Here is a 26,116-nt window from a genome sequence, read left to right as displayed (position 1 = left end):
CGACTTCCGGTAGAGGCAGGGCTTTTCTCCAGTTGCAAACTTTATCGTGGATGTTATTTACTAAATCCCTTTCAGCAAAAATATGGCAATAATGCGAAATGATCAAGTATGACACATAAAATGGACCTGCTATCCCCGTTTAAATAAGAAAATCTCATTTCAGTAGCTAAAGTCACATCTTAAGTGTACAGGAAGCCAGTGCAGGTGAGCCAGTACAGGCGTAATGTGATCAAACTTTCTTGTTCTTGTCAAAAGTCTAGCAGCCGCATTTTGTACCAACTGTAATCTTTTAATGATAGACATAGGGAGACCCGAAAATAATACGTTACAGTAATCGAGACGAGACGTAACAAACGCATGGATAATGATCTCAGCGTTGTTAGTGGAAAAAATGGAGCAAATTTTAGCGATATTACCGAGATGAAAGAAGGCCGTTTTAGTAACGCTTTTAATGTCTGGCTCAAAGGAGAGAGTTGGGTCGAAGATAATACCCAGATTCTTTACCGAGTCGCCTTGTTTAATTGTTTGGTTGTCAAATGTTAAAGTTGTATTATTAAATAGAGGTCGGTGTCTAGCAGGACCGATAATCAGCATTTCCAGTTTCTTGGCGTTGAGATGCAAAAAGTTAGCGGACATCCATTGTTTAATTTCATCAAGACACGCCTCCAGGTGACTACAATCCGGCGTGTTGGTCAGCTTTAGGGGCATGTACAGTTGGATGTCATCAGCATAACAGTGAAAGCTAACACCGTATTTCCGTATGATGTCACCTAGCGGCAGCATGTAGATGCTGAAGAGTGCAGGGCCAAGAACCGAACCCTGGGGATCTCCACACGTTAGCTTGACATAGTCCGAGGTCACATTGTTATGGGAGACGCACTGCATCCTGTCAGTAAGATAAGAGTTAAACCAACACATGGCTAAGTCTGACATACCAATTCGTGTTTTGGTACGCTCTAATAAAATATTATGATCGACTGTATCGAAAGCAACGCTAAGATCGAGGAGCAGCAACATAGATGACGCATCAGAATCCATCGTTAGTAATAGATCATTAGTCATTTTTGCGAGGGCTGTCTCCGTAGAGTGATTTGCCCTGAAACCGGATTGAAAGGTTTCACATAGATTGTTAGACGCTAAGCGTTCATTTAGCTGCTCTGCAAATATTTTTTCAAGGGTTTTCGATTTTATTTATTTTTTTTGTTTGTCGTGAAAAAGAGGGTTTTTTCATGAAAAAGGGAAGGTTTTTTGGGTTGGTGCACTAATTGTAAGGGTATTTTGTGTTTTTTATGTAGATTTAATAAATAAAAAAATAAAATAAAAAAGTTGGGGACCACTGCCGTATGTGACCATTGGATGAACAAATATATTACAGTACTCGGACTATAGTGGCCATAAACAGTTAGCTTCTTAAGCAGGGATGCTCAAAGTGGGGCCCATATGTGGTCTGTGACGTGTTTTTCATTGACCCTGGGGACATTACAAAAAACAACAGCAAAATTTGAGAACACAGCTCGAAACACAATGAGAAAAAAAATAAATCTTGACGTCAGCTAATAATAAAACCACAAAGCTCTGTCTTTAAAAAACAAACAAAAAATTAAATGTTTAATAATATATAAAAAACATGTATTGTTTTTTTTTTCAAATGTCTTGGCATTCTTTCGATGAGCTTCAAGAGGTAGTCCCCTTAAAGGGTTTTCACCTCACAGGAGTCATAGTTTTGATGCCTTCAGTGACAATCTAAAATGTAAATAGTCATGAATATAAAGAAAACCCATTGAAATGAGAAGGCGTGTCCAAACGTTTGGCCTGTACTGTGTATATATATATATATATATATACATATATATATATATATATATATTTATAATACTATTGTTGTTATATTTATAAGCACAGTATTGTTTGTTTTGATATACTATGATGTACTATATACCCTGCTGTTCTTTTTTGAATGTACATCTTGACAACTCATAGTACATTCTGAATTCTGAGCAAAAAGGTGTGAGAGCACAGTTTTCAATAAAGTAGGGAATTTAAAAGTACATGGGTATATATTTTTTTCATCGTAGTACCAAAAATTGTGGAAATTTTTTGGAAGTGGTATCGACTACTGAAAGTTGAATATCGTGACAATCCAACTTATGTCCATGTTTCCCAATATGTTGATTATATCGTATCTTGGTCGTGTTTTCTACAGAGACGGCATGTGATCTCCCAAAAGGACGGACAGATCTACCTGCCAAAAAGCGAGAAGACACAGAGCTGAGCAGCTGGCTGAGGCTTTACGGCGCAGACCAGGACGCCGTAGACGCGGTATTGGGATCTGCTTCTACCTTTTTGAAAGATAAGATTGTGGGTGTCACGCTTCAGTTGTGAATCCTTTTACTGTTTCTTTCCAGATACTTGATGAGGAGTATACGTTGAATGACATCCTCAATGATGTCACACGAGATGATCTGAAGAGTCTCAGACTGAGGTAATGCAGCATTCCATCAGTGGGCCACACACCTTCATGATTCACTCTCACTTTTCAACGCCTATTTTGCCCTAAAAGTCTTTAAATCGGGCACTTTACTGATGGTTGCATGGCCAAGGATCCCACTTCTGACACAATTTGCTACATACCTCTGGTGAAGAACTTAAAACTGACTTAAAGGACTAGCACCCTAAACCTGGATTTGAACCCACATCTTTTGGGTTGCGCAGTCACATCTCCGGTCATCATCAGTGTGGTATCAGAGTGAGGTCACTTGTCAGAGTAGTTCTTTAAACTAAGCGCAACAGAAAATTACTCCACAGCTAAAGATAAAAATCCCACTTCTGACACCAATTGCCACATAACTTGAAGGACTATCCCCCTGAACCTGGATTTGAACCCACATCTATTGGGTTGGGTGGGCACATTTCCAGTCATCGTCCGGGTGTGTCACAGTGGGGTCACTTTCCAAAGCATTCCTTCAAACTAAGCACACCACACATTACTCCACAGCTAAAGATCCCACTTCTGACACCATTTCCCACGTTTATAGGGTTGTGCTGACACATCTCCAGTCATCATCAGGGTGTGTCACAGTGTGGTCACTTGCCACAGCATTCCTTCAAACTACTGTAAGCACACCACAAGTTACTCCACAGCTAAATATCCCACTTCTGACACCATTTTCCCACATCTATTGGGTTGGGTGGGCACATATCCTGTCATCATCAGGGTGTGTTACAATGAGTCCCTCGTCGCAGCAGTTCCTCAAACTAAGTACACCAAAAATTACACCAAAGCTAAAGATCCCACTTCTGACACTATTTGCCAAATAACCCTGAACCTGGATTTGAACCCACATCTATTGGGTTGTGCTGATGTATCTCCATTCATCATCAGGGTGTGTCCCAAGTGGGGTCAATTGCCACAGCATTCTTTAAAATTAAGCACACCACAAAATATTCCACAGCTAAAGATCCCACTTCTGACACCATTTCCCACATCTATTGGGTTAGGTGGGCACATCTCCAGTCATCATCAGGGTATGTCACACGGGGGTCACTTGTCAAAGAAGTCCTTCAAACTAAACACACCATGAATTACTCTACACCTAAAGATCCCACTTCTGACACCTTTTCCTACTTCAATCGGGTTGTGCAGAACCGTCATCATTAGGATATGTCTCAATTAGTCCCTTGCCGCAGCAGTCCCTTAAACTAAGCACACCACAAATTAAACCACAGCTAAAGATCCCACTTCTGACACTATTTTCCACACAAGTCGAAGGACTAGCCCCCTGAACCTGGATTTGAACCCACATCTATTGAGTTCTGCTGACACATCTCCAGTCATCATCAGGGTGTTTCACAGTGGGGTCACTTGCCACAGCATTCTTTCGAACTGAGCACACCACAAATTATTCCACAGCTAAAGATCCCACTTCAGAATACTATTTCCCACATCTATTGGGTTGGGTGGGCACATCTCCAGTCATCATCAGGGTATGTCACATGGGGGTCACTTGTCGCAGAAGTCCTTCAAACTAAACACACCATGAATTACTCTTGAGCTAAAGATCCCACTTCTGACACCATTTCCTACATCAATTGGTTGTGCAGAACCGTCATCATTAGGATATGTCCCAATGAGTCCCTTGTCTCAGCAGTCCCTCAAACTAAGCACACCACAAATTACACCACAGCTAAAGATCCCCCTTCTGACACTATTTGCCACATTACTCGGAGGACTAGCACCCTCAAACTGGATTTGAACCCGCATCCATTGGGTTAGGTTGGCACATTTCCAGTCATCATCAGGGTGTGTCATAGTGAGGTCACTTGTCGCAGCAGTCCATCAATCTAAGCACACTACAAATTACTCAACAGCTAAAGATCGATTTGCCTCAAAACTTAAAGGAAAAGCACCTAAATCTGCTGGGTTGGAAAGTCACGACGCCTCTTCACCGAAATAGTGCCCCCTTCAGGAAGTGGCCCACACATGTTCACCAATCGCACTCACTTATCAGGCCCTATTTCGTCCTAAAAACTGTTTAAACTGGGGACTTCACTGATGGTCCATGGCTTAAAATTCCACCTCTGGCTCCATTTGCCACAAGTCTAGAAGAATAAAAGAATAAAAATAGAAAAGCGCTATACAAGTACAACCCATTTATCATTTATAAAGGAAGCGCTCATAATTGGGTTTGACCCATTGGTTAATTGGGTTTTAAAGCCTATACATTATTCAAACACAATCTAAATATCTCCAATGCGATACAGTTATTGGTATTGAAATTCACTACATTGCCAAAAGTATTTGGCCACCTGTCTTGACTCACATATGAACTTGAAATGCCATCCCATTCCTAACCCTTTGGGTTCAATATGATGTCAGTCCACCTTTTGCAGCTATTACAGCTTCAACTCTTCTGGGAAGGCTGTCCACAAGGTTGCGGAGTGTGGTTCTAGGAAACTTCAACCATTCTTCCAAAAGCGCATTGGTGAAGTCACACACTGATGTGGGTTGAGAAAGCCTGGCTCTCAGTCTTCCTTCTAATTCATTAAAGTTAAAGTTAAAGTACCAATGATTGTCACACACTAGAGATGCGCGGCGCGGTTTGCGGTCACAACCGCGGAGTCCGCGGATAAACCGCGGGTCGGGCGGGTGACATGACGAAAAAATAGATTTTAAATAGATCCGGGCGGGTGGCGGTTGAACCAATTCGGAAATATATATTGTAATAATCCCAGGAATGTAGGCTCATAAAACTTCTTCTGTTGTCTTGTCTTTATTGCACAAGATGTAATACAACCACACAACAGTTCTCATGTCTCTAACGCTTTTCCCGGGACAACTCGAACTCTCACTTCATGTCGAGAACGTCACTTCCCTATCTCTCCCAGAAGTCCCGCCCCCCAGCCAACGTCATTGGCTAACACCCCGTAGCCGGCCGCTACATTATACATAGTTAAATGTTATGTTGAAGAGGTTCATTTAGCCTACTGACGTGTATTTATAAATGGTTGATTTATACAGGCTAGTAGGTAAAGTGTTGTACCTGACAACTCTTGATGGTACAATCCATATATCACGTCACAGACAACGTCACGCTAACATCAAGTGACACCTCTGATGAAGACTGCAGAAGCAAGGTAGCCCAAACTTGTCAGGTACAACACTATACCTTACTAGCCTATAGAAATCAACCATTTATAAATAGTTAAATGTTGTTACCCGCATACGAAAAACGAGCAGCACTCTTTGAAACAGTATGTGGGCATACTTTTATTTTGAAGTGTCTCATTTGGTCTGTCGACGGATGTAAGGAAGCTACTTCCGGGTATGGCCAACGAGGTATTTGTCATTTGTTGGTATTTTACTTGGTAAAATGTTTGATCCACATGTAACGTGCTTTATTTTTTACAGTTTTCACGATGAATTTGAAGGGAAAGGAAGCCTTCTAAGAAATCAGTTCAAGAAAGCCATTGTGTCTGTGCTATTTGGAGGGAGATACACTTTCTAACCTCACTAATGTGGGTTTGATGAAATGTTGGTTCGGGTGGGTGGCGGGTGGATGACGACTTTAGTGATGCGGTTGCGGATGATATAATTGCCTATCCGCGCATCTCTATCACACACACACTAGGTGTGGTGAAATTTATCCTATGCATTTGCCCCATCCCCTTGATCACCCCCTGGGAAGTGAGGGGAGCAGTGGGCAGCAGCGGCGCGTGCCCGGGAATCATTTATGGTGACATCCCAAAGGTGTTCTATCGCAGTGTTTTTCAACCACTGTGCCGCGGCACACTAGTGTGCCGTGAGATACAGTCTGGCGTGCCGTCGGAGATTATCTAGTTTCACCTATTTGGGTTACAAATATTTTTTTGCAAACCAGTAGTTATAGTCTGCAAATGATTTGTTGTTGTTGAGTGTCTGTACTGTCTAGAAACTCGGTAGAGTAACCGTGTAATTCTCTTCCATATCAGTAGGTGGCAGCCGGTAGCTAATAGCTTTGTAGGTGTCGGAAACAGCGGGAGGCAGCGTGCAGGTAAAAAGGTGTCTAATACTTATACCAAAAATAAACAAAAGGCGAGTGCCCCTAAGAAAATGCATTAGGGAAGGCTATGCAGAACAACACTAAAACTGAACTGGCTACAAAGTAAACAAAAACAGATTGCTGGACGACAGCAAAGACTTACTGTGGAGCAAAGACGGCGTCCACATCCGAACATGACAATCAACAATGTCCCCACAAAGAAGGATAAAAACAACAGAAAAATGTTTGACTGCTAAAACAAAGTAGATGCGGGAAATATCGCTCAAAGGAAGACATGAAACTATCCATCCATCCATCCATCCATCCATCCATCCATCCATCTTCTTCCGCTTATCCGAGGTCGGGTCGCGGGGGCTGCAGCCTAAGCAGGGAATCCCAGACTTCCCTCTCCCCAGCCACTTCGTCTAGCTCTTCCGGGGGATCCCAAGGCGTTCCCAGGCCAGCCGGGAGACATTGTCTTCCCAACGTGTCCTGGGTCTTCCCCGTGGCCTCCTACCGGTTGGACGTGCCCTAAACATCTCCCTCGGGAGGCGTTCGGGTGGCATCCTGACCAGATGCCCGAACCACCTCATCTGGCTCCTCTCGATGTGGAGGAGCAGCGGCTTTACTTTGAGTTCCTCCCGGATGGCAGAGCTTCTCACCCTATCTCTAAGGGAGAGCCCCGCCACCCGGCGGAGGAAACTCATTTCGGCCGCTTGTACCCGTGATCTTATCCTTTCGGTCATGACCCAAAGCTCATGACCATAGGTGAGGATGGGAACGTAGATCGACCGGTAAATTGAGAGCTTTGCCTTCCGGCTCAGCTCCTTCTTCACCACAACGGATCGGTACAACGTCCGCATTACTGAAGACGCCGCACCGATCCGCCTGTCGATCTCACGATCCACTCTTCCCCCACTCGTGAACAAGACTTCTAGGTACTTGAACTCCCCCACTTGGGGCAGGGTCTCCTCCGCAACCCGGAGATGGCACTCCACCCTTTTCCGGGAGAGAAACTACTACAAACTACTACAAGAAAATACCAAAAAAAAAGGAAAAGCCACCAAAATAGGAGCGCAAGACAAGAACTAAAACACTACACACATGAAAACAGCAAAAAAGTCCAACTAAGTCAGGGTGTGATGTGACAGGTGGTGACAGTACACCTACTTTGAGTCAAGCGCTATATTGATGCATGCTTGGTTATGGTTCAAAGTCATATCCAACAATTGCGACAACGACTTTTTACTGTCAACTGAGTTTTGTTTTTTTAAGGATTTCTGCTGGTGGTGTGCCTCCGTATTTTTTCCAAGCAAAAAATGTGCCTTGACTCAAAAAAGGTTAAAAAACACTGTTCTATCGGGTTCAGGTCAGGACTGTGCAGGGAAGTCAAGTTCATCCACACCAGACTCTGTCATCCATGTCTTTATGGAATTCTCCAAAATGTTTTGGTATCCCAGAGCATTCAAAGTTCCTTTCACTGGAACTAAGGGGCCAAGCCCGAATTCTGAAAAACAACCCCACACCATATTTCCTCCTCAACCAAATATCACAGTCCGAAATGTACCATTCTCCTGGCAGCCTCCAAACCCAGACTCGTCCATCAGAGCTCCTGAGAGCCGCCCATTCTTTCACAAATGTTCGTAGAAACAGTCTCCATGCCTAAGTGCTTGATTTTATACACCTGTGGCCGGGCCAAGTGATTAGGACACCTGATTCTGATCATTTGGATGGGTGGCCAAATACTATAGTGGAGGTGTATCAATTCCTTTATCTCACAGTGTTCGTCATTGTGTTTGTGTCCCATGCAGAGGCGGAATCTTGTGTAAACTTTGGAAGGCCATCACAGATCACCGACACAAGCCCAACTGAGGCCTTAAGTGGGGACCACCTCTCTTGAGAAGCCAGAACACCTCAGTATTCTCCTCAATAATACCTCAGTATTTATTAGAACAACCTGTGTTTGCAGCACGGCGACCGCTTTCAAGCCACGCTAACCTTTTTTCCCCCTTGGTCGTGTGGGGTGATGGTTTTTGAAAATGTCTCTTCGTCAAGTGCCACTATAGCGTCGACACGCCTTATCGCCATCTATGACTTTTACCGGTAGTTTTCTTCATTAACCCGTGAAATGTCGCACAGAACAATTGTTCCTGTCTTAACGTGCTGAAACGTTTACAATATCTAAAGACTGACTGTTTGTAGCCTGAGATACAAAATTACTACATGAAAATATATCATTTTCATTCGTAATTTTATCGTAGACGTCACATCCTGTTTTTTTTTTATTTATTATTGTATTGCTATGAGAATCTGAAGGATGTCAATGCATGCCCTTTTTTGTTTTGTTTTTTAACATTAGTGCAACTAATTTAAATTTCTTTTTTCACATTTCACAAATGTGTAAATATTGTGTATTATCTTCAAATTATATGAACTGCGTTGCGTACATGTACTTAATATTGTTATACTTGTTGCAAATTTTCCATGTGGACTGGACGTCTATGCTTATGTGCTATTGTTGGAGTTTCTAAGGTCATATCATAGGATAATACTAATTTACTGCTTATCACATTGTTTTCATCATGTTTACACTGATTGTTTTTCACTTTTATTAGTATGATTTAACCTGCTGTTTGTTGGAAGGAACATTTAAACATTTTTATACTTACAAGAGTTTATTTTAAACCACACTGTCAGAAAAAAAAAAACAGGAAAAATCAAGAAGCTGCGTGTCCATGTTGTTTCATATTTAAGATGATTCAAAAATGTGCACTGTATGTTATATTGTTAAAATAAAAGTTTTGATTATGAAAGTGTGAAACTGTAAAAATAAGAGTACTGCACTTCCATTTGTGTACTAGACATGTGGTTCTCAACCTTTTTTCAGTGATGTACCCACTGTGAACATTTTTTTGATTCAAGTACCCCCTAATCAAAACAAAGCATTTTTAGGTTGACAAAAATTTATAAAAAAGTAAAATACAGCACTATGTCATCAGTTTCTGATTTATTAGATTGTGTAGCAGTGCAAAATATTGCTCATTTGTAGTGGTCTTTCTTGAACTATTTGGAAAAAAAAGATATAAAAATAACCAAAAACTTGTTGAAAATAAACAAGTGATTCAATTATAAATAAAGATTTCTACACATAGAAGTAATCATTAACTTGAAGTGCTCTTAATTCTAAACATTTCTTCACAAAAAAAGAACTCTTTAACATCAATATTTATGGAAAATCTAGCTATCAACACTGAAAATTGCATTGTTGCATTTCTTTTGACAGTTTATGAACTTACGTTCATATTTTGTTGAAGTATTATTCAATAAATATATTTATAAAGGATTTTTGAATTGTTGCTATTTTTAGAATATTTAAAAAAAATCTCACGTTCCCCTTGGCATACCTTCGAGTACCCCCAGGGGTACGCGTTCCCCCATTTGAGAACCACTGTACTAGACAGTACATTGTAGTAGTTACTCATATTCAAGTAAAAATCTACATAAACATGACTAAGGATTCAAACAAAAATGTTTTCTTTAAATTTCCTTTTTGTATAATTTGTGGATTTTATTATTATAATATATTTAAATAAATAATATACAGTACTAATATTTCTTTATTGAGAAATACAGTTGGATTGCATGTTCATAAGAGTTGTGCATTATTACAAAGAATCATGACAATAATAGCTAATGAATATACATTTTATTTTTCTCCAAGAGACTTATGTTTTTAAACTTATTTTTATTTTTAGGTTGTCTAATGTCACAAATGATTATATGTAGGATAATGCTAATTTACTACTTAAGTAATTTGGGAAAAGAACAACATAAACATAACTAAACATTCCTCCAAAAGTGTTTCATTTCAAATTGCATTTCCTTTTTAATTGTATTATTATTGTAATGTTTTTTGTTTTAATTGTTATATAATATATATATTTTTTTAAATCGAATTTAAAACATATTGTATGGGATTCTTCATTCTGTTCTTAACAAAATAGTTTTGCATTTTTATCTATAATGACAATAATAACTAATGTACACATAGGCTATACTGCAACTTCTTGAAATGTTTTAAAACATTTTCAAAATTAGTTTTTTAGATGTTTTATTGTGGCACATCATCATAATATATGGGGATAATGGTAATTTACTAATTTAGTAGTTAGGAAACAAAACAACATAAACATAACCAAACATTCTTCCCAAAAATGTTGATTATAAATTGATGTCCTTTTTTTTAATTGTTTTTGGATTTTAATTATTAGTAATAATATTTGTTTTAATAACGATATAATATGTATTTATTTAAATAAAAATGCATTTAAATAAATATGTATTTTTTGACTTTGTTCATAACAAGTGCTTTGCATTGTTGTTATTATCATTATTTCATTATAATGACGATAATATATACAATTACCGCAACTACTGTCAAGGTCTGGGCGCATTCCAATGCGCATTCATCTGTGCACACCTACAAGAGTGCACCTGCGCACGCCACTCCTGCAGGAGCTGCGCCGGTGCACAGCTGCAGTCAATCAGCAATCAACACACCTAAAGCTGATAATGAGACCTGTCTTCATAAGCCAGCACAACCTGCTATCCCGGGGCCAGAACGTGGTCATCTGTTCCAGTACCGTAAGCCGACTAATCAAGCTCTATGCATTCTCTCTGTGCGTGTCTCCCTCTCTGTATTGATTGATCTCGTGTCCCCTTGTTGTTTCTAGCAGCAAACCTTTGTTCCCGTGTGACGAGATGTGTGTCTCAACTCCCTGTGATCCCCTCTGGTTCTCTGGCTGCCCCATTTGGATCTCGAGCTCCTGCCTGGACACGGACTTTTGACCCCTCGCTATTGCCCCCCAATTCCTGTCTGTGCTCACGGACCTACGAGCTTTCCTCGCCCCTATTGGACTTCCGCGCCTCTCGCTCAACACTACGGGTAACGCACTTCAGTTAATTCCCACACATAGCCACACCACACACATTTTGGATTATTTACACACTCCATTCTATTGTGTATATATTTATTATAATAAATAGAGCTAAAACGACGTCCCTCCTGTCTGTGCCGTCTCCTCTTGTACACACAACTACTTTTAAAAAAAAAGTTTTTATTTTTAGGTCACAAGTCATAATATATGGAATAATACCAATTTACAACTTTATTAATAAGGGAAAACTAACAAACTTAAATCATGTTTTAATTTTTTATATTTGTTCTTATTTTAATAACAATTAATGTTTATTTACATAGCCCTAAATCACAAGTGTCTCACGACATCCTCAGTTCAGAGCCCACATAAGGGCAAGGAAAAACTCACAACCCAGTGGGATGTCAATGTGAATGACTACAAGAAACCTTGAAGAGGACCGCAGATGTGGGTGACCCCTCATCCCTCTAGGGGAGACCGGATGCAATGGACGTCGAGTGGGTCCAACATAATATTGTGAAAGTCCAGTCCATAGTGGATCTGATATAATATTGTGAAAGTCCAGTCCATAGTGGATTTAACATAACAGTGAGAGTCAAGTCCATGGAGGGGCCAGCAGGAGACCATCCTGAGCCGAGACAGGTCAGCAGCGCAGGCAGAGGGGGGCAGAGGAGAAAAGAAAAGAAACTGCAGATCAACTGGTCTAAAAAAGGGGTCTATTTAAGGCCTAGAGTGTTGTGTTTTGTAATTTCCCTGACTTCTCCTTTTTTTTATGGAGTCTGTTTTCTTCAGTTAATTAGTCCCCAGCGAGGCACACCTACAACAAATCCCTACCCAGGTGTATTTAAGATTGTCACTGACAGCTGGGTCCTGCCGGTTATTGTCTCCTGTACCTCCCACGTGCAGGCGCCTGTTTCACCTCGTCAGTCCTGGTACGTTGTTTTTCATTATTCCTGAATTTCCTCTTTGTGTTTGCTTCCTAGCCTCCCTGAGGTAAAGAGGATTTTTGTGTTGGATTTTTTTGTTATGCTCAAGTGCGCCCAGGCCTTTTCCCCTGCCGACCACTGAGGGACCTGTTCGTGTTTGAATATTCATGATGTGCACTTCTGCCCCATTGCTTTTTGTTACACTTTTGGGACTTATTAAATGTTCCCTTTTTTTATAATTCTACCTGGCCTCCTGTCACTGCATCTTGGGGTCACACCCACTTGATCAAATCCCAACTTAGAGTATACAAATTAGTTTTAAGATGGGACTTAAATGCTTCTACTGAGGTAGCATCTCTAATTGTTACCGGGAGGGCATTCTATAGCCCGCAGACTTTTTTTGGGGCTCTGAAGCAAAATGTGATAGTTTTTATGTCATATTTTGTCCATAGGAACACAGGATTGCTTTAAGGGCAATGTTTTTTTTAGACACTGTATTTTTCAACTTGGTATTTTTTCATTCTGAATTGGAACCATATAACAATGTTAAAGGCTTACTGTAACCCACTACTACCGACCACGCAGTCTGATAGTTTATATATCAATGATGAAATATTAACAATCCAACATATGCCAATGCGGCGTTTTTAGTTTACTAAATTGCAATTTTAAATTTCCCGCAGAGTGTCGTGTTGAAAACGTCGCGATATGATGACGCTTGCGTTTGATGTCTCGGGTTGTAGCGGACATTATTTTCCAGCCCGATCCAAGCTATAAGTAGTTTGCTTTAATCACATAATTACACAGTATTCTGGACGTCTGTGTTGCTGAATCTTTTGCAATTTGTTCAATTAATAATGGAGAAGTCAAAGTAGAAAGATGGAGGTGGGAAGCTTTTCCTTTAGCCATGGATCCCGACCACATGTCAACCGTCAGGTTTCGGTGCGAAAATTGTGGTAATAAATTGGCTTTTACCGTAGTTATGAGCGGAACCTGCGTCGGATGCGTCCTCCTGCAGCTGCCGCGGACTATTACTTCGTCCCACGCAGACACCCGTGGCCACACCCCTCTGACTTTCAGGTACTGTATGATCTCACTAAAACACTAGTAACACAATAGGCAGATAAGGGATTTTCCAGAATTATCCTAGTAAATGTGTCTAATAACATCTGAATCGCTCCCACTGCAATCGCCTTTTTTCTTTTCTTTTTTTTTTTCTTCAAATCCTTCACTCTCAATATCCTCATCCACAAATCTTTCATCCTCGCTCAAATTAATGGGGAAATTGTCGCTTTCTCAGTCCGAATAGCTTTAGCTGCTGCTGGCTATGATTTTTAAACAATGTGAGGAGTCCTACAACCCGTGACGTCACGCGCACATAGTCTGCTACTTCCGGTAAAGGCAAGGCTTTTTTATTAGCGACCAAAAGTTGCGAACTTTATGAATGAATGAATTAAATAAGTTTATTTCGGTCATATAATCAATCAAATCAATCGACCATTTTGTGTGATCAGTTTTACAGTACAGGTTATACGTAAACAATCATACACATTTACACACAAAAGAAAAGAAAAACAATAACTGAAAAAGGAATAGGCTGAAGCCAAAGCTTATATTTGCCTATCCCAGGGGTAGGGAACCTATGGCTCTAGAGCCAGATGTGGCTCTTTTGATGACTGCATCTGGCTCTCGGATAAATCTTAGCTGACATTGCTTAACACGATAAGTAATGAATAATTCCGCTGGTAATCACGATGTTAAAAATAACGTTCTAAATATAAAACATTCTAATGCATTTTAATCCATCCATCCAATTTCTACCGCATCCGTTCAAGAAATAATGTTATTAAAAGAATTAGACTTATTATATTCTAAAAATGTTGGTTTTACTTAAAAAATGCACGCATTTAGTTGTATTCAGTGTTAAAAAATATGATATTGCTCTCACGGGAATACATTTTGAAAAAAAAAATTTGGCTTTCATAGCTCTCTCACCCAAAAAGGTTCCCGACCCATTAACACGATAAGTAATGAATAATTCCGCTGGTAATTACGATGTTAAAAATAACATTCAAAATATAAAACATTCTCATGCATTTTAATCCATCCATCCGTTTTTTACCGCACCTGTTCAAGAAATAACAATGTTATTAAAAATAATTACTCATTTTACTCTAAAAATTTTGGTTTTACTTTAAAAAATGCACGCATTTAGTTGTATTCAGTGTTTAAAAATATGATATGGCTCTTCACGGAAATACATTTTTAAATATTTGGCTTTCATGGCTCTCTCAGCCAAAGAAGGTTTCCGACCCCTGGCCTATCCTATACCTTCACTGAAAATTAGATTGCCTGGAACAACGCTTAACATTTTTTTTTTTAAATCAATGTGATGAAAGTAATTGTTACTATATTTTATAATTTTCAATTATTTCACCTTTCAAAGTTTTCTTAAACCTTACCAAAGAAGTGCATGGCTTCAGCTCATCACTGAGCTTATTCCACCATTTTACTCCTAAAACTGTAATATATTTGTATTTTATATTTGTTCTCGCTTTACCTATTTCAAAAATCAATATCCCCTGTAAATTATAGTTTTCTCCTCTTAAATTAAATAGCCCAAGAATACAAGCTGGAAGGCTGTTGTTCTTTACTCTAAAGATAATTTCCATTGTTTTTAAAAACACAATGTCTGAAAATTTTAATACATTTGAACTTATAAATAATGGATTGGTATGTTCATAGTAGCAGGCTTTGTGTATTATTCTAATTACCCTTTTTTGAAGTTGTATTATTGGGTCTGTTTGTTTGATAAACATTTCCCCAAATTTCAACACAATACGTTAAATATTTATCGTCGATGTTCTCTACTAAATCCTTACAGCAAAAATATGGCAATATCGCGAAATGATCAAGTATGACACATATCCTCGTTTAAAGGCCTACTGAAATTAGATTTTCTTATTCAAACGGGAATAGCAGGTCCATTCTATGTGTCATACTTGATCATTTCACGATATTGCCATATTTTTGCTGAAAGGATTTAGTAGAGAACATCCACGATAAAGTTCGCACCTAAGAGAAATGCCCTGCCTCTACCGGAAGTCGCAGATGATGACTTCACCCGTGTGGGGGCTCCTCACATATTCACATTGTTTATAATGGGAGCCTCCAACAAAAAGTGCTATTCGGGCACAGAAAACGACAATTTCCCCATTAATCCGAGCGAGGATGAAAGATTCGTGTTTGAGGATATTAAAAGCGACGGACTAGGAAAAAAAAAAACACGATTGCATTGGGACGGATTCCGATGTTTTTAGACACATTTACTAGGTTAATTCTGGGAAATCCCTTATCTTTCTATTGTGTTGCTAGTGTTTTAGTGAGTTTAATACTACCTGATAGTCGGAATGGTGTCTCGACGGGTGTCTTGACACACAGTGTCTCAGGGGAGTTGACGGCAGCTATGGACGGCACAAGCTCAGCTTTTCTCCGGTAAGAACTGACTTTTTAACCACAATTTTCTCACCAAAACCTGCTGGTTGACATGTGGTCAGGATCAATGTTCTCTTGACCGCGCTCTGATCCATAGGAAAGTTTCACCTCCAGGAATTTTAAACAAGTAATCACCGTGTGTTTGTGTGGCTAAAGGCTAAAGCTTCCCAACTCCATCTTTCTACTGTCACTTCTCCAATATTAATTGAACAAATTGCAAAAGATTCAGCAACACAGATGTCCAGAAAACTGTATGATTATGCCGTTAAAGCATCATCATTACACAACGTTTCGAAGACGAAACTCCCGGGAAATTTAAAATTGTAATTTAGTAAACTAAAAAGGCTGTATTGGCATGTGTTGTAATGTTAATATTTCATCATTGATATATAAACTATCAGACTGCGTGGTGGGTAGTAGTGGGTTTCAGTAGGCCTTTAAATAGCCCAAGAATACAAGCAGGGCTGTTGTTCTTTACTCGAAACATAATTTCCATTGTTTTTAACACAATGTCTGAAAATTTTAATACATTTGAACTTATAAATAATGGATTGGTATGTTCATAGTAGCACACTTTGTGTATTATTCTAATGACCCTTTTTTGAAGTTTTATTATTGGGTTTGTTTGTTTTATATTCATTTCCCCAAATTTCAACACAATATGTTAAATATTTATTGTCGATGTTCTCTACTAAATCCTTTCAGCAAAAATATGGCAATATCGCGAAATGATCAAGTATGACACAGAATGGACCTGCTATCCCCGTTTAAATAAGAAAATCTCATTTCAGTAGGCCTTTAAAGGCCTACTGAAACCCACTACTACCCACCACGCAGTCTGATAGTTTATATATCAATGATGAAATATTAACATTGCAACACATGCCAATACGGCCTTTTTAGTTTACTAAATTGCAAATTTAAATTTCCCGGGAGTTTCGTCTTCGAAACGTCGCGTAATGATGTGTACGCAAGACGTCACAGGTTTTTAGGAAATATGAGCGCTGCACACACACACAGCTAAAAGTTGTCTGCTTTAACGGCATAATTATACAGTATTTTGGACATCTGTGTTGCTGAATCTTTTGCAATTTGTTCAATTAATATTGGAGAAGTCACAGTAGAAAGATGGATTTGGGAAGCTTTAGCCTTTAGCCACACAAACACACGGTGATTCCTTGTTTAAAATTCCTGGAAGTGAAATTTTCCTATGGATCAGAGGGTGGTCAAGCCAACATGGATCCCTACCAAATGTCAACCAGCAGGTTTCGGTGACAAAATTGTGGTTAAAAAGTCAGTTCTTACCGAAGAAAAGCTGAGCTTATTCCGTCCCTAGCTGCCGTCGACTCCCCTGAGACATTGGCGTCAAGACACCCGTGGATACACCCTTCCGACTATCAGGTACTATTTACCTCACTAAAACACTAGCAACACAATAGAAAGATAAGGGATTTCCCAGAATTAACCTAGTAAATGTGTCTAAAAACATTGGAATCAGTCCCAATGCAATTGGGTTTTTTTTTTAATTTTTTAGTTTTTTTTGTTTTTTGTTTTGTTTTTCTAGTCAATATCCTCAAACACGAATCTTTCGTCCTCGCTCAAATTAATGGGGAAATTGTCGTTTTCTCGGTCCGAATAGCACTTTTTGTTGGAGACTCCCATTAAAAACAATGTGAATGTGTGAGGAGCCATCACACGGGTGACGTCATCGGCTGTGATTTGCGGTAGAGGCCGGGCATTTTTCTTAGCACCGAAAGTTGCGAACTTTATCCTGGATGTCCTTTACTAAATCCTTTCAGTAAAAATATGGCAATATCGCGAAATGATCAAGTATGACACATAGAATGGACCTGCTATCCCCGTTCAAATAAGAAAATCTCATTTCAGTAGGCCTTTTAATTATTCAAGTGTATTCACGATGAATGAGTGTACCTAATCTTGTGTTCTCCCTCCAACGGAGTGACGTCAGTCGTCTCCTCCATCCTCACCATGACAACAGCAGATTTTTAGCATCGTCACGGGATAACCACCTCCCTCCTTTTTAAATGAGGGATTTAAACATAACTGCGTGTAGTTTTGTGCTTTTGTCCTAAATTGGCTGGGGATCATCCTGATGTGCCTCACAGCATCATCATCATCATCACCATTGGGACAATTAAGGAGTGTTTAGTGAGCAAACAAGATGGCGGCCGGGCAGCATCACCGCTCGCTGCTGTCTCTGCTGCTTCTTCTTTGCTTCCTCCCGCCCGGCCACACGCGAACCTCCGCTATTTCGGACTTAAAGTCGAAAATATCCGGAGTGGAAGAGCTCCTGGAGGAGTTCCGCAAGCAGCTCCAGCAGGACCAAACGTACAGGCCGAGCGAGGTGGCCGACTCGTGCGTGAGCGATTTCGCCTCGGCCCGGGAGAGCATCATCCGAGCCAAGGCCTCCATCGAGCAGGGCGCCACCTTCCTGATGGCGCCGGACCGAGTGTACACCTGGCGGGACTGTGTTCACGCCTGCTGCTCCCAGCCTCACTGCACCGTGGCGGTGGTCCAGGGGGAGCCGAGGCAGCCCGGGGAGAGCCTCAACTGCTACCTGTTCAATTGTACCTACAGGAGCCAAAATGTCTGCTCCTTTGCACCGCAGCCGGGCTTCACCTCGCACAGCCGCCCGGTGAACGCCACGCTGGGGCAACTCCTGCCGGTTTCCCCCGGGGGCTTGGAGCGGACTACTGGAGAGCTGGATGATACCCAAGGTAGGACTCTCATTGTTTAAAAAAATTTAAAGGCTTAATAACTATTAAAAAAAAAAGGAAAAATGTATTTTTTTAAATAGGTAAATTGTTTAAAAATAAGTATTTTTTTTAAATAATATAATAAGCAGTATAAAATGGATGAATGGATGTTTATAGTCTTAACTATTTAAAAAATTATAATAATAAAAAAATAAGTACTTTGTGACAAGCGGTAGAAATGGATGGATGGATAGATGTTTAAAAATATGAAAATTGTTTAAAAATAATAATAAAATGACATAAATAAAAAATCAACATGAATGAAAAATACAAAATATCTATAGTAAGTAAGTTTCATCTGGCCGGTATCTTCAGTTCTCACTGGATCGGTTCGCAGCCAAGTGTGAAGCGACCGGAATGAGAATCAGCACCTCCAAGTCCGAGTCCATGGTTCTCGCCCCGAAAAGGGTGGAGTGCCATCTCCGGGTTGGGGAGGAGACCCTGCCCCCAAGTGGAGGAGTTCAAGTACCTAGGAGTCTTGTTCACGAGTGGCGGAAGAGTGGATCCTGAGATCGACAGGCGGATCGGTGCGGCGTCTTCAGTAATGCAGACGCTGTACCGATCCGTTGTGGTGGAGAAGGAGCTGAGCCGGAAGGCAAAGCTCTCAATTTACCGGTCGATCTACGTTCCCATCCTCACCTATGGTCATGAGCTTTGGGACATGACCGAAAGGATAAGATCACGGGTACAAGCAGCCGAAATTTGTTTACTCAGCCGGTTGGCGGGTCTCTCCCTTAGAGATAGGGTAGAAGCTCTGTCATCCGGGAGGAACTTAAAGTAAAGCCGCTGCTCCTCCACATCGAGAGGAGCCAGATGAGGTGGTTCAGGCATCTGGTCAGGATGCCACTCGAACGCCTCCCTAGGGAGGTGTTTAGGGCACGTCCAACAGGTAGGAGGCCACGGGGAAGACCCAGGACACGTTGGGAAGACTGTCTCCCGGCTGTCCTGGGAACGCCTCGGGATCCCCCGGGAAGAGCTAGACGATGTGGCTAGGGAGAGGGAAGTCTGGGCTTCCCTGCTTAGGCTGCTGCCACTGCGACCCGACCTCGGATAAGCGGAAGAAGATGGATGGATACATTTTATTTAGGCAGCACAGTGAAAGAGGGGTTTGTGCATGTGCCTCACAATACGAAGGTCCTGAGTAGTTCTGAGTTCAACCCTGGGCTAGGGATCTTTTTGTGTGGAGTTTGCATATCCTCCCCGTGAATGCGTGGGTTCCCTCCGGGTACTCTGGCTTCCTCCCACCTCCAAAGACATGCACCTGGGGATTGGTTGATTGGCAACACTAAATTGGCCCCTAGTGTGTGAATGTGAGTGTGAATGTTGTCTGTCTATCTGTGTTGGCCCTGTGATGAGGTGGCGACTTGTCCAGGGTGTACCCCGCCTTCCGCCCAATTGTAGCTGAGATAGGCGCCAGCGCCCCCCGCGACCCCAAAAGGGAATAAGCGGTAGAAAATTGATGAATGGATGAATGTTTAAAAATAATAAAACAATATAGATAACAAAATCAACATGAATGAAAAAATACAAAATGTCTATATAGTAAGTACATTTTATTTAGGCAGCACGGTGGGAAAGGGGTTTGTGCGTCTGCCTCACAATACGAAGGTCATGAGTAGTCCTGTGTTCAATCCCAGGCCCGGGATCTTTCTGTTTGGAGTTTGCATGTCCTCCTCGTGACTGCAGGGGTTCCCTCCGTGTACTCCGGCTTCCTCCCACCTCCAAAGACATGCACCTGGGGATAGGTTGATTGGCAACACTTGGCCATAGTGTGTGAATGTGAGTGTGAATGTTGTCTGTCTATCTGTGTTGGCCCTGCGATGAGGTGGCGACTTGTCAAGGGTGTACGCGGCCTTCTGCCTGATTGTAGCTGAGATAGGCGCCAGCGACCCCAAAAGGGAATAAGCGTTAGAAAATGGATAGATGGATAGATAAAAAAATCAACATGAATGAAAAAATACAAAATGTCTACATAGTATAAGTACATTTTATTTAGGCAGCACGGTGGTAGAGGGGTTAGTGGGTCTGCCTCACAATACGAAGGTCCTGAGTAGTCCTGAGTTCAATCCCAGGCCCGGGATCTTTCTGTTTGGAGTTTGCATGTTCTCCCCGTGACTGCGTGGGTTCCCTCCGTGTACTCCGGCTTCCTCCCACCTCCAAAGACATGCACCTGGGGATAGGTTGATTGGCAACACTTGGCCATAGTGTGTGAATGTGAGTGTGAATGTTGTCTGTCTATCTGTGTTGGCCATGCGATGAGGTGGCGACTTGTCAAGGGTGTACGCGGCCTTCCGCCCGATTGTAGCTGAGATAGGCTCCAGCTCCCCTCCGCGACCCCAAAGGGAATAAGCGATAAAAAATGGATGGATGGATACATTTTATTTATAAGGCGCTTTCCACAGATAAAATCATACAACTATATTGCCAAAAAGTATTTGGCCACCCATCCAAATGATCAGAATCAGGTGTCCTAATCACTTGGCCCGGCCACAAGTGTATAAAGTTAAAGTACCAATGATTGTCACACACGCACTACAGTAGGTGTGGTGAGATTATCCTTTGCATTTGACCCATCACCTTTGATCACACCCTGGGAGGTGAGGGGAGCAGAAGCGGTGGCCATGCCCGGGAATCATGTTTGGTGATTGAACCCCCAATTCCAACCCTTCATGCTGAGTGCCAAGCAGGGAGGTAATGGGTCCCATTTTTATAGTCTTCAGTATGACTCGGCCTGGGTTTGAACTCAGGACCTACGGATATCAGGGCGGACACTCCAACCACGAGCCACATCCTATGAGAGTTCCACGCTGGAAATCAATGAGCTCCTTAAGGCGTCCCATTCTTTCACAAATATTTGTAGAAACAATCTCCATATCCAATAAGTCCATAAAATCAAGCACTTAGGCATGGACACTGTTTCTACAAAAATTTTTGAAAGAATGGGCCGCTCTCAGGAGCTCAGTGATTTCCAGCGTGGAACGGTCATAGGATGCCACCTGTGCAACATATCCAGTCGTGAAATTTCCTCGCTCCTAAATGTTCCAAAGTCAACTGTCCGCTTTTTTATAAGAAAATGGAAGAGTTAAGGAACAACATCAACTCAGTCACCAAGTGGTAGGCCATGTAAACTGACAGAGAGGGGTCAGCGGACGCTGAAGCGCATAGTGCAATAGACTTTCTGCACAGTCAGTTGCTACCGATCTCCAAACTTCATGTGACCTTCCAATTAGCCCACGTTAAGTACGCAGAGTGCTTCGCGGAATGGGTTTCCATGGCCGGGCGGATGCATCCAAGCCATACATCACCAAGTCCAATGCAAAGCGTCGGATGCAGTGGTGTAAAGCAGTGGTCCCCAACCACTGGGCCGATTGGTACCAGGCCGCAGAAGAATTTTTTACTAATTTTTATTAAAAAAAAGAAAATATATATATAAAAAAAAAAAAATTTAAACAACCTAAAAAACACAATATACACTTACAATTAGTGCACCAACCACAAAAACCTTCCTTATTCATGACAAAAACGTCCCTTTTTCATGACAAAGAAAAACAATGAAAAAAAAAGGAAAAATATACATTCAATTAAATAATACAAACAAATCAACACAATTAAAAAGAACACTCATGGCAATTTTAACAGTAATATAGTGACTATTTTTACCCTGTAAATGTATTTGGCTTTGATTAATGGTGCTGGAAAAAAAATCTATGCACATTCAATTCGTAATTTTTCTTTTTATTGTCACATGTACAATGTGTGTACAGCAAAATTGAGAATATAATAGGATGTACAGTACTTTATTCATTCCACAATGGTGAAATAATATGGTTGCAGACAGTGCAAATACAAAACATCCACACAAAATAAGGTTAAAAAAACACATGAAAACAAGAGGAAACATCAAAGTAGACAAAGTACAATAGAAAAACATTTGATGCAACTGGCTGCCATTTCTATATACAGCTACAAAGTAAAGTACAACAAAAAAATAGCAATTATGCATAAATAAACCGCAGAAACATATTTTCAACACATACACTGCGATGGCCTCTGGAGCACGCCATCATCTGTATTGTTTGGCGGGAAGCAATCAACGGAGCTGACTCCGTCCTAGGCTGCCCACTAGATTTTGGCCAATGTCCAGTCCGAGCGGATAAGCGAGAATCCGTGTAGGGGGGACCGAAGTATCCGATAAATCCTCATCCAGCCAGGGCTCCGTGAAGCTCCCGACGCTCAACGCTAGCTCCCCAAACTCTTCTGCATCTCCTCTGGTCGACATTTGACCCATCCTCTCTTGAGGAGCAGTGGGCACCCATCGCTCCCGTCAGCATGCATCAACAGCCAAGAGGAGCTTTTGTATCCTGGTTTTATTATCACTTTTATACCAAACACTATACAGGAGTACCTCATATTTGAAACTTAAGTAGTTATGTGAAAGAACTGTACTAAATGTGTCCACTGGATGTCACAATTGCAATTCTTTGTATCTTTGTAGATGATGCTACGTATGTACAAAATAAACCACATGTTGTTAGCACATCAAATCAAACTACAAATGATCAAACTACATAACTTACATACTGTAATTTGATTTTGATATATATTTTTTTTATTTTGATAGATTGAAAATGAGCACCAATGAGTTAAGTTTCCTCCGCCGGGTGGCGGGTCTCTCCCTTAGAGATAGGGTGAGAAGCTCTGCCATCCGGGAGGAGCTCAACGTAAAGCCGCTGCTCCTCCACATCGAGAGGAGCCAGATGAAGTGGTTCGGGCATCTGGTCAGGATGCCACCCGAACGCCTCCCTAGGGATGTGTTTAGGGCACGTCCAGCTGGTAGGAGGCCACTGGGAAGACCCAGGACACGTTGGGAAGACTATGTCTCCCGGCTGGCCTGGGAACGCCTCGGGATCCCCTGGGAAGAGCTAGACGAAGTGGCTGGAGATAGGGATGTCTGGGCTTCCCTGCTTAGGCTGATGCCCCCGCGACCCGACCTCGGATAAGCGGAAGATGATGGATGGATGGATGGATGGAGTTAAATGATAAACATTATCACACAATTTATTCAGAAAAAAAAATACAAATAAAGTATATGTACTATTAACCACAACAGGTTATTGTAAAAAACAACACTATGATTTGTTCATTTTCAGAATGTGCTTGTACTCTTTTTTTTATAAACAAAGAAAACAGTCTTAAGTTGTCTTTATTTTCAAGTTATTGTGCCGTGATTTACCACTCCAGCCCACTTGGGAGTAGATTTTTCTCCATGTGACTCCCAATCTAAAACTACTTTTAATCTGATTTTACGGGGCTTACTGTGACATTTACTACACCAACTAATAGCGAGGATGCTTGTAACTCAAATGTTTGCTTCCAACTCATGTTTAGCCGAAAGACAGCGCTCATCTCAAAACACTCTAAAGTTGAGGTACCATTCTGTTGTGAGAAAAAGTATGAATCAAAAATCGATTCCGAATCGAATTGTCACCCAAAAAATTGGAATCGAATTGTGAGTTGTTGTAAGATTCACATCCCTATTGATGGTACAATAATATCACATTACATTCATTTGTTTACTTACTTGCAAAACCAGTTGTCTTTCCCTGGTATGTTTACTCTTGCATGCAGTTATTTCACGGCAACCATGAATGATTTATTTAAAGTAAATGGTGCCTTACATTATATTTATCATTACTGGTTGTAGTTTCAACTGACTAGGGGAAAAAATTATGTACATCAGAAAGTGTATTTTTATTGGCAGGTAAAAAACTACGCTTGGAATGCTTTGAACTCCTGTTTACATGCTGGAAGCAACGCAACATTAACAGGATTTGTTGTGGGAACCAGAACAGAATGGTAGCAATACCTATTAAAGGCCTACTGAAACCCACTACTGCCGACCACGCAGTCTGATAGTTTATATATCAATGATGAAATCTTAACAATGCAACACATGCCAATACGGCCGGGTTTGTTTACTAAATTGCAATTTTAAATTTTGTGCCAAAATATCCTGCTGAAAACGTCTCGGTGTAATGACGCGTGCGCGTGACGTCACGGATTGTAGAGGACATTTTGTTCCAGCATCGTGGCCAGCTAATAATCGTCTGTTTTCATTGCAAAATTCCACAGTATTCTGGACATCTGTGTTGGTTAATCTTTTGCAATTTGTTCAATGTACAATGGAGGTATCAAAGAAGAAAGCTGTAGGTGGGAAGCGGTGTATTGCGGCCGGCTTTATCAACACAAACACAGCCGGTGTTTCATTAAAGTTAAAAAAGTTAAAGTACCAATTATTGTCACACACACACTAGGGGTGGTGAAATTTGTCCTCTGCATTTGACCCATCCCCTTGATCACCCCCTGGGAGGTGAGGGGAGCAGTGGGCAGCAGTAGTGCCGTGCCCGGGAATCATTTATGGTGATTTAACCCCCAATTCCAACCCTTGATGCTGAGTGCCAAGCAGTGAGGCAATGGGTGCCATTTTTATGGTCTTTGGTATGACTCGGCCGGGGTTTAAACTCACAACCTACCGATCTCAGGGCGGACACTCTAACCACTAGGCCACTGAGTCATACCCGAAATATGAGAGTCAAGCTTAACTATGGAACAGAGGTGTCAAGCGAACACGGTTGGATTGGACCACACACACAAAGTACAGTGTATTATGTGTATTAATAAAAAACATTTTTCCATTCTGTATTCTATGTTGTGTGCTACTCCAGCATCAATATCAGCAGCGCTCGTCCTCCTGACCGTCAGCGTCGGGTTTAAGACGGTATGGCTCTATCCCTTGTTGCGGTTGGGCCTGGCCGAGTGGTCCTGCCACCCCCACGACGCCTCTCACAGCATCTTACCTATCTGAATCGCTCCCACTGCCCTCGTCCTTTTTTTCATTTTTTTTTCTAGTCCTTCACTCTCACTTTCCTCATCCACGAATCTTTCATCCTCGCTCAAATTAATGGGGAAATCGTCGCTTTCTCAGTCCGAATCGCTCTCGCTGCTGGTGGCCATGATTGTAAACAATGTTCAGATGTGAGGAGCTCCACAACCCGTATCGTCTGGTACTTCCCGTACAGGCAAGGCTTTTTTATCAGCACCAAAAGTTGCGAACTTTATCGTCGATGTTCTCTACTAAATCCTTTCAGCAAAAATATGGCAATATCGCGAAATGATCAAGTATGACACATAGAATGGACCTGCTATCCCCATTTAAATAAGAAAATCGCATTTCAGTAGGCCTTTACGTAGGCCTTTAAGTAGCAATAATAAAGTGTTTTTAAGAGTAAAAAGTTGAAATAATTTCTTCTCACACATTTTAGTGACAGCCAGGTGTACATTTATAATTATAATTACTGCCACATATTTGCAAAAAATTTTTGTTTGTCTTTGCTGGCTTTAAAGTCTTCCATATACAGTGCGGAGCCTCCATATACAGACTTAATAGGTTCTCGAACAGGGTT

At 41.2% G+C, this 26,116-nt stretch overlaps 2 protein-coding genes across 3 annotated transcripts in view; both read left to right on the top strand.

Moving 5' to 3' along the window:
• map3k5 (mitogen-activated protein kinase kinase kinase 5) overlaps positions 1-9,331 on the top strand; it is a 203,104-nt gene extending 193,773 nt beyond the window's left edge. The window contains exons 29-31 of one of the 2 annotated variants that reach the window (XR_009804115.1): positions 2,204-2,319; positions 2,406-2,482; positions 8,330-8,399. Coding sequence is in view for 1 of the 2 variants with exons in the window: in XM_061886260.1 (XP_061742244.1) it covers positions 2,204-2,319; positions 2,406-2,482; positions 8,330-8,390 (254 nt within the window). In the remaining variant the exon portion in view is untranslated. Of the gene's footprint in view, positions 1-2,203; positions 2,320-2,405; positions 2,483-8,329 lie in introns of both variants that reach the window. The other variant, XM_061886260.1, reaches the window with a different exon arrangement.
• Positions 9,332-17,868: 8,537 nt separating this feature from the next.
• The window catches only part of lrp11 (low density lipoprotein receptor-related protein 11), a 28,070-nt gene continuing 19,822 nt past the window's right edge, over positions 17,869-26,116 (top strand). The window contains exon 1 of the mRNA XM_061886257.1: positions 17,869-18,614. Within this exon, the coding sequence (XP_061742241.1) occupies positions 18,059-18,614 (556 nt within the window). The 5' untranslated portion in view covers positions 17,869-18,058. The remainder of the gene's footprint in view (positions 18,615-26,116) is intronic.

The sequence above is a fragment of the Nerophis ophidion genome, linkage group LG24 (genome assembly GCF_033978795.1).
Source record: "Nerophis ophidion isolate RoL-2023_Sa linkage group LG24, RoL_Noph_v1.0, whole genome shotgun sequence".
NCBI classification, from domain to species: Eukaryota; Metazoa; Chordata; class Actinopteri; order Syngnathiformes; family Syngnathidae; genus Nerophis; species Nerophis ophidion.
The sequence above is the reverse complement of the archived record's forward strand: the minus strand, read 5'-3'. Positions and strand labels throughout refer to the sequence as shown.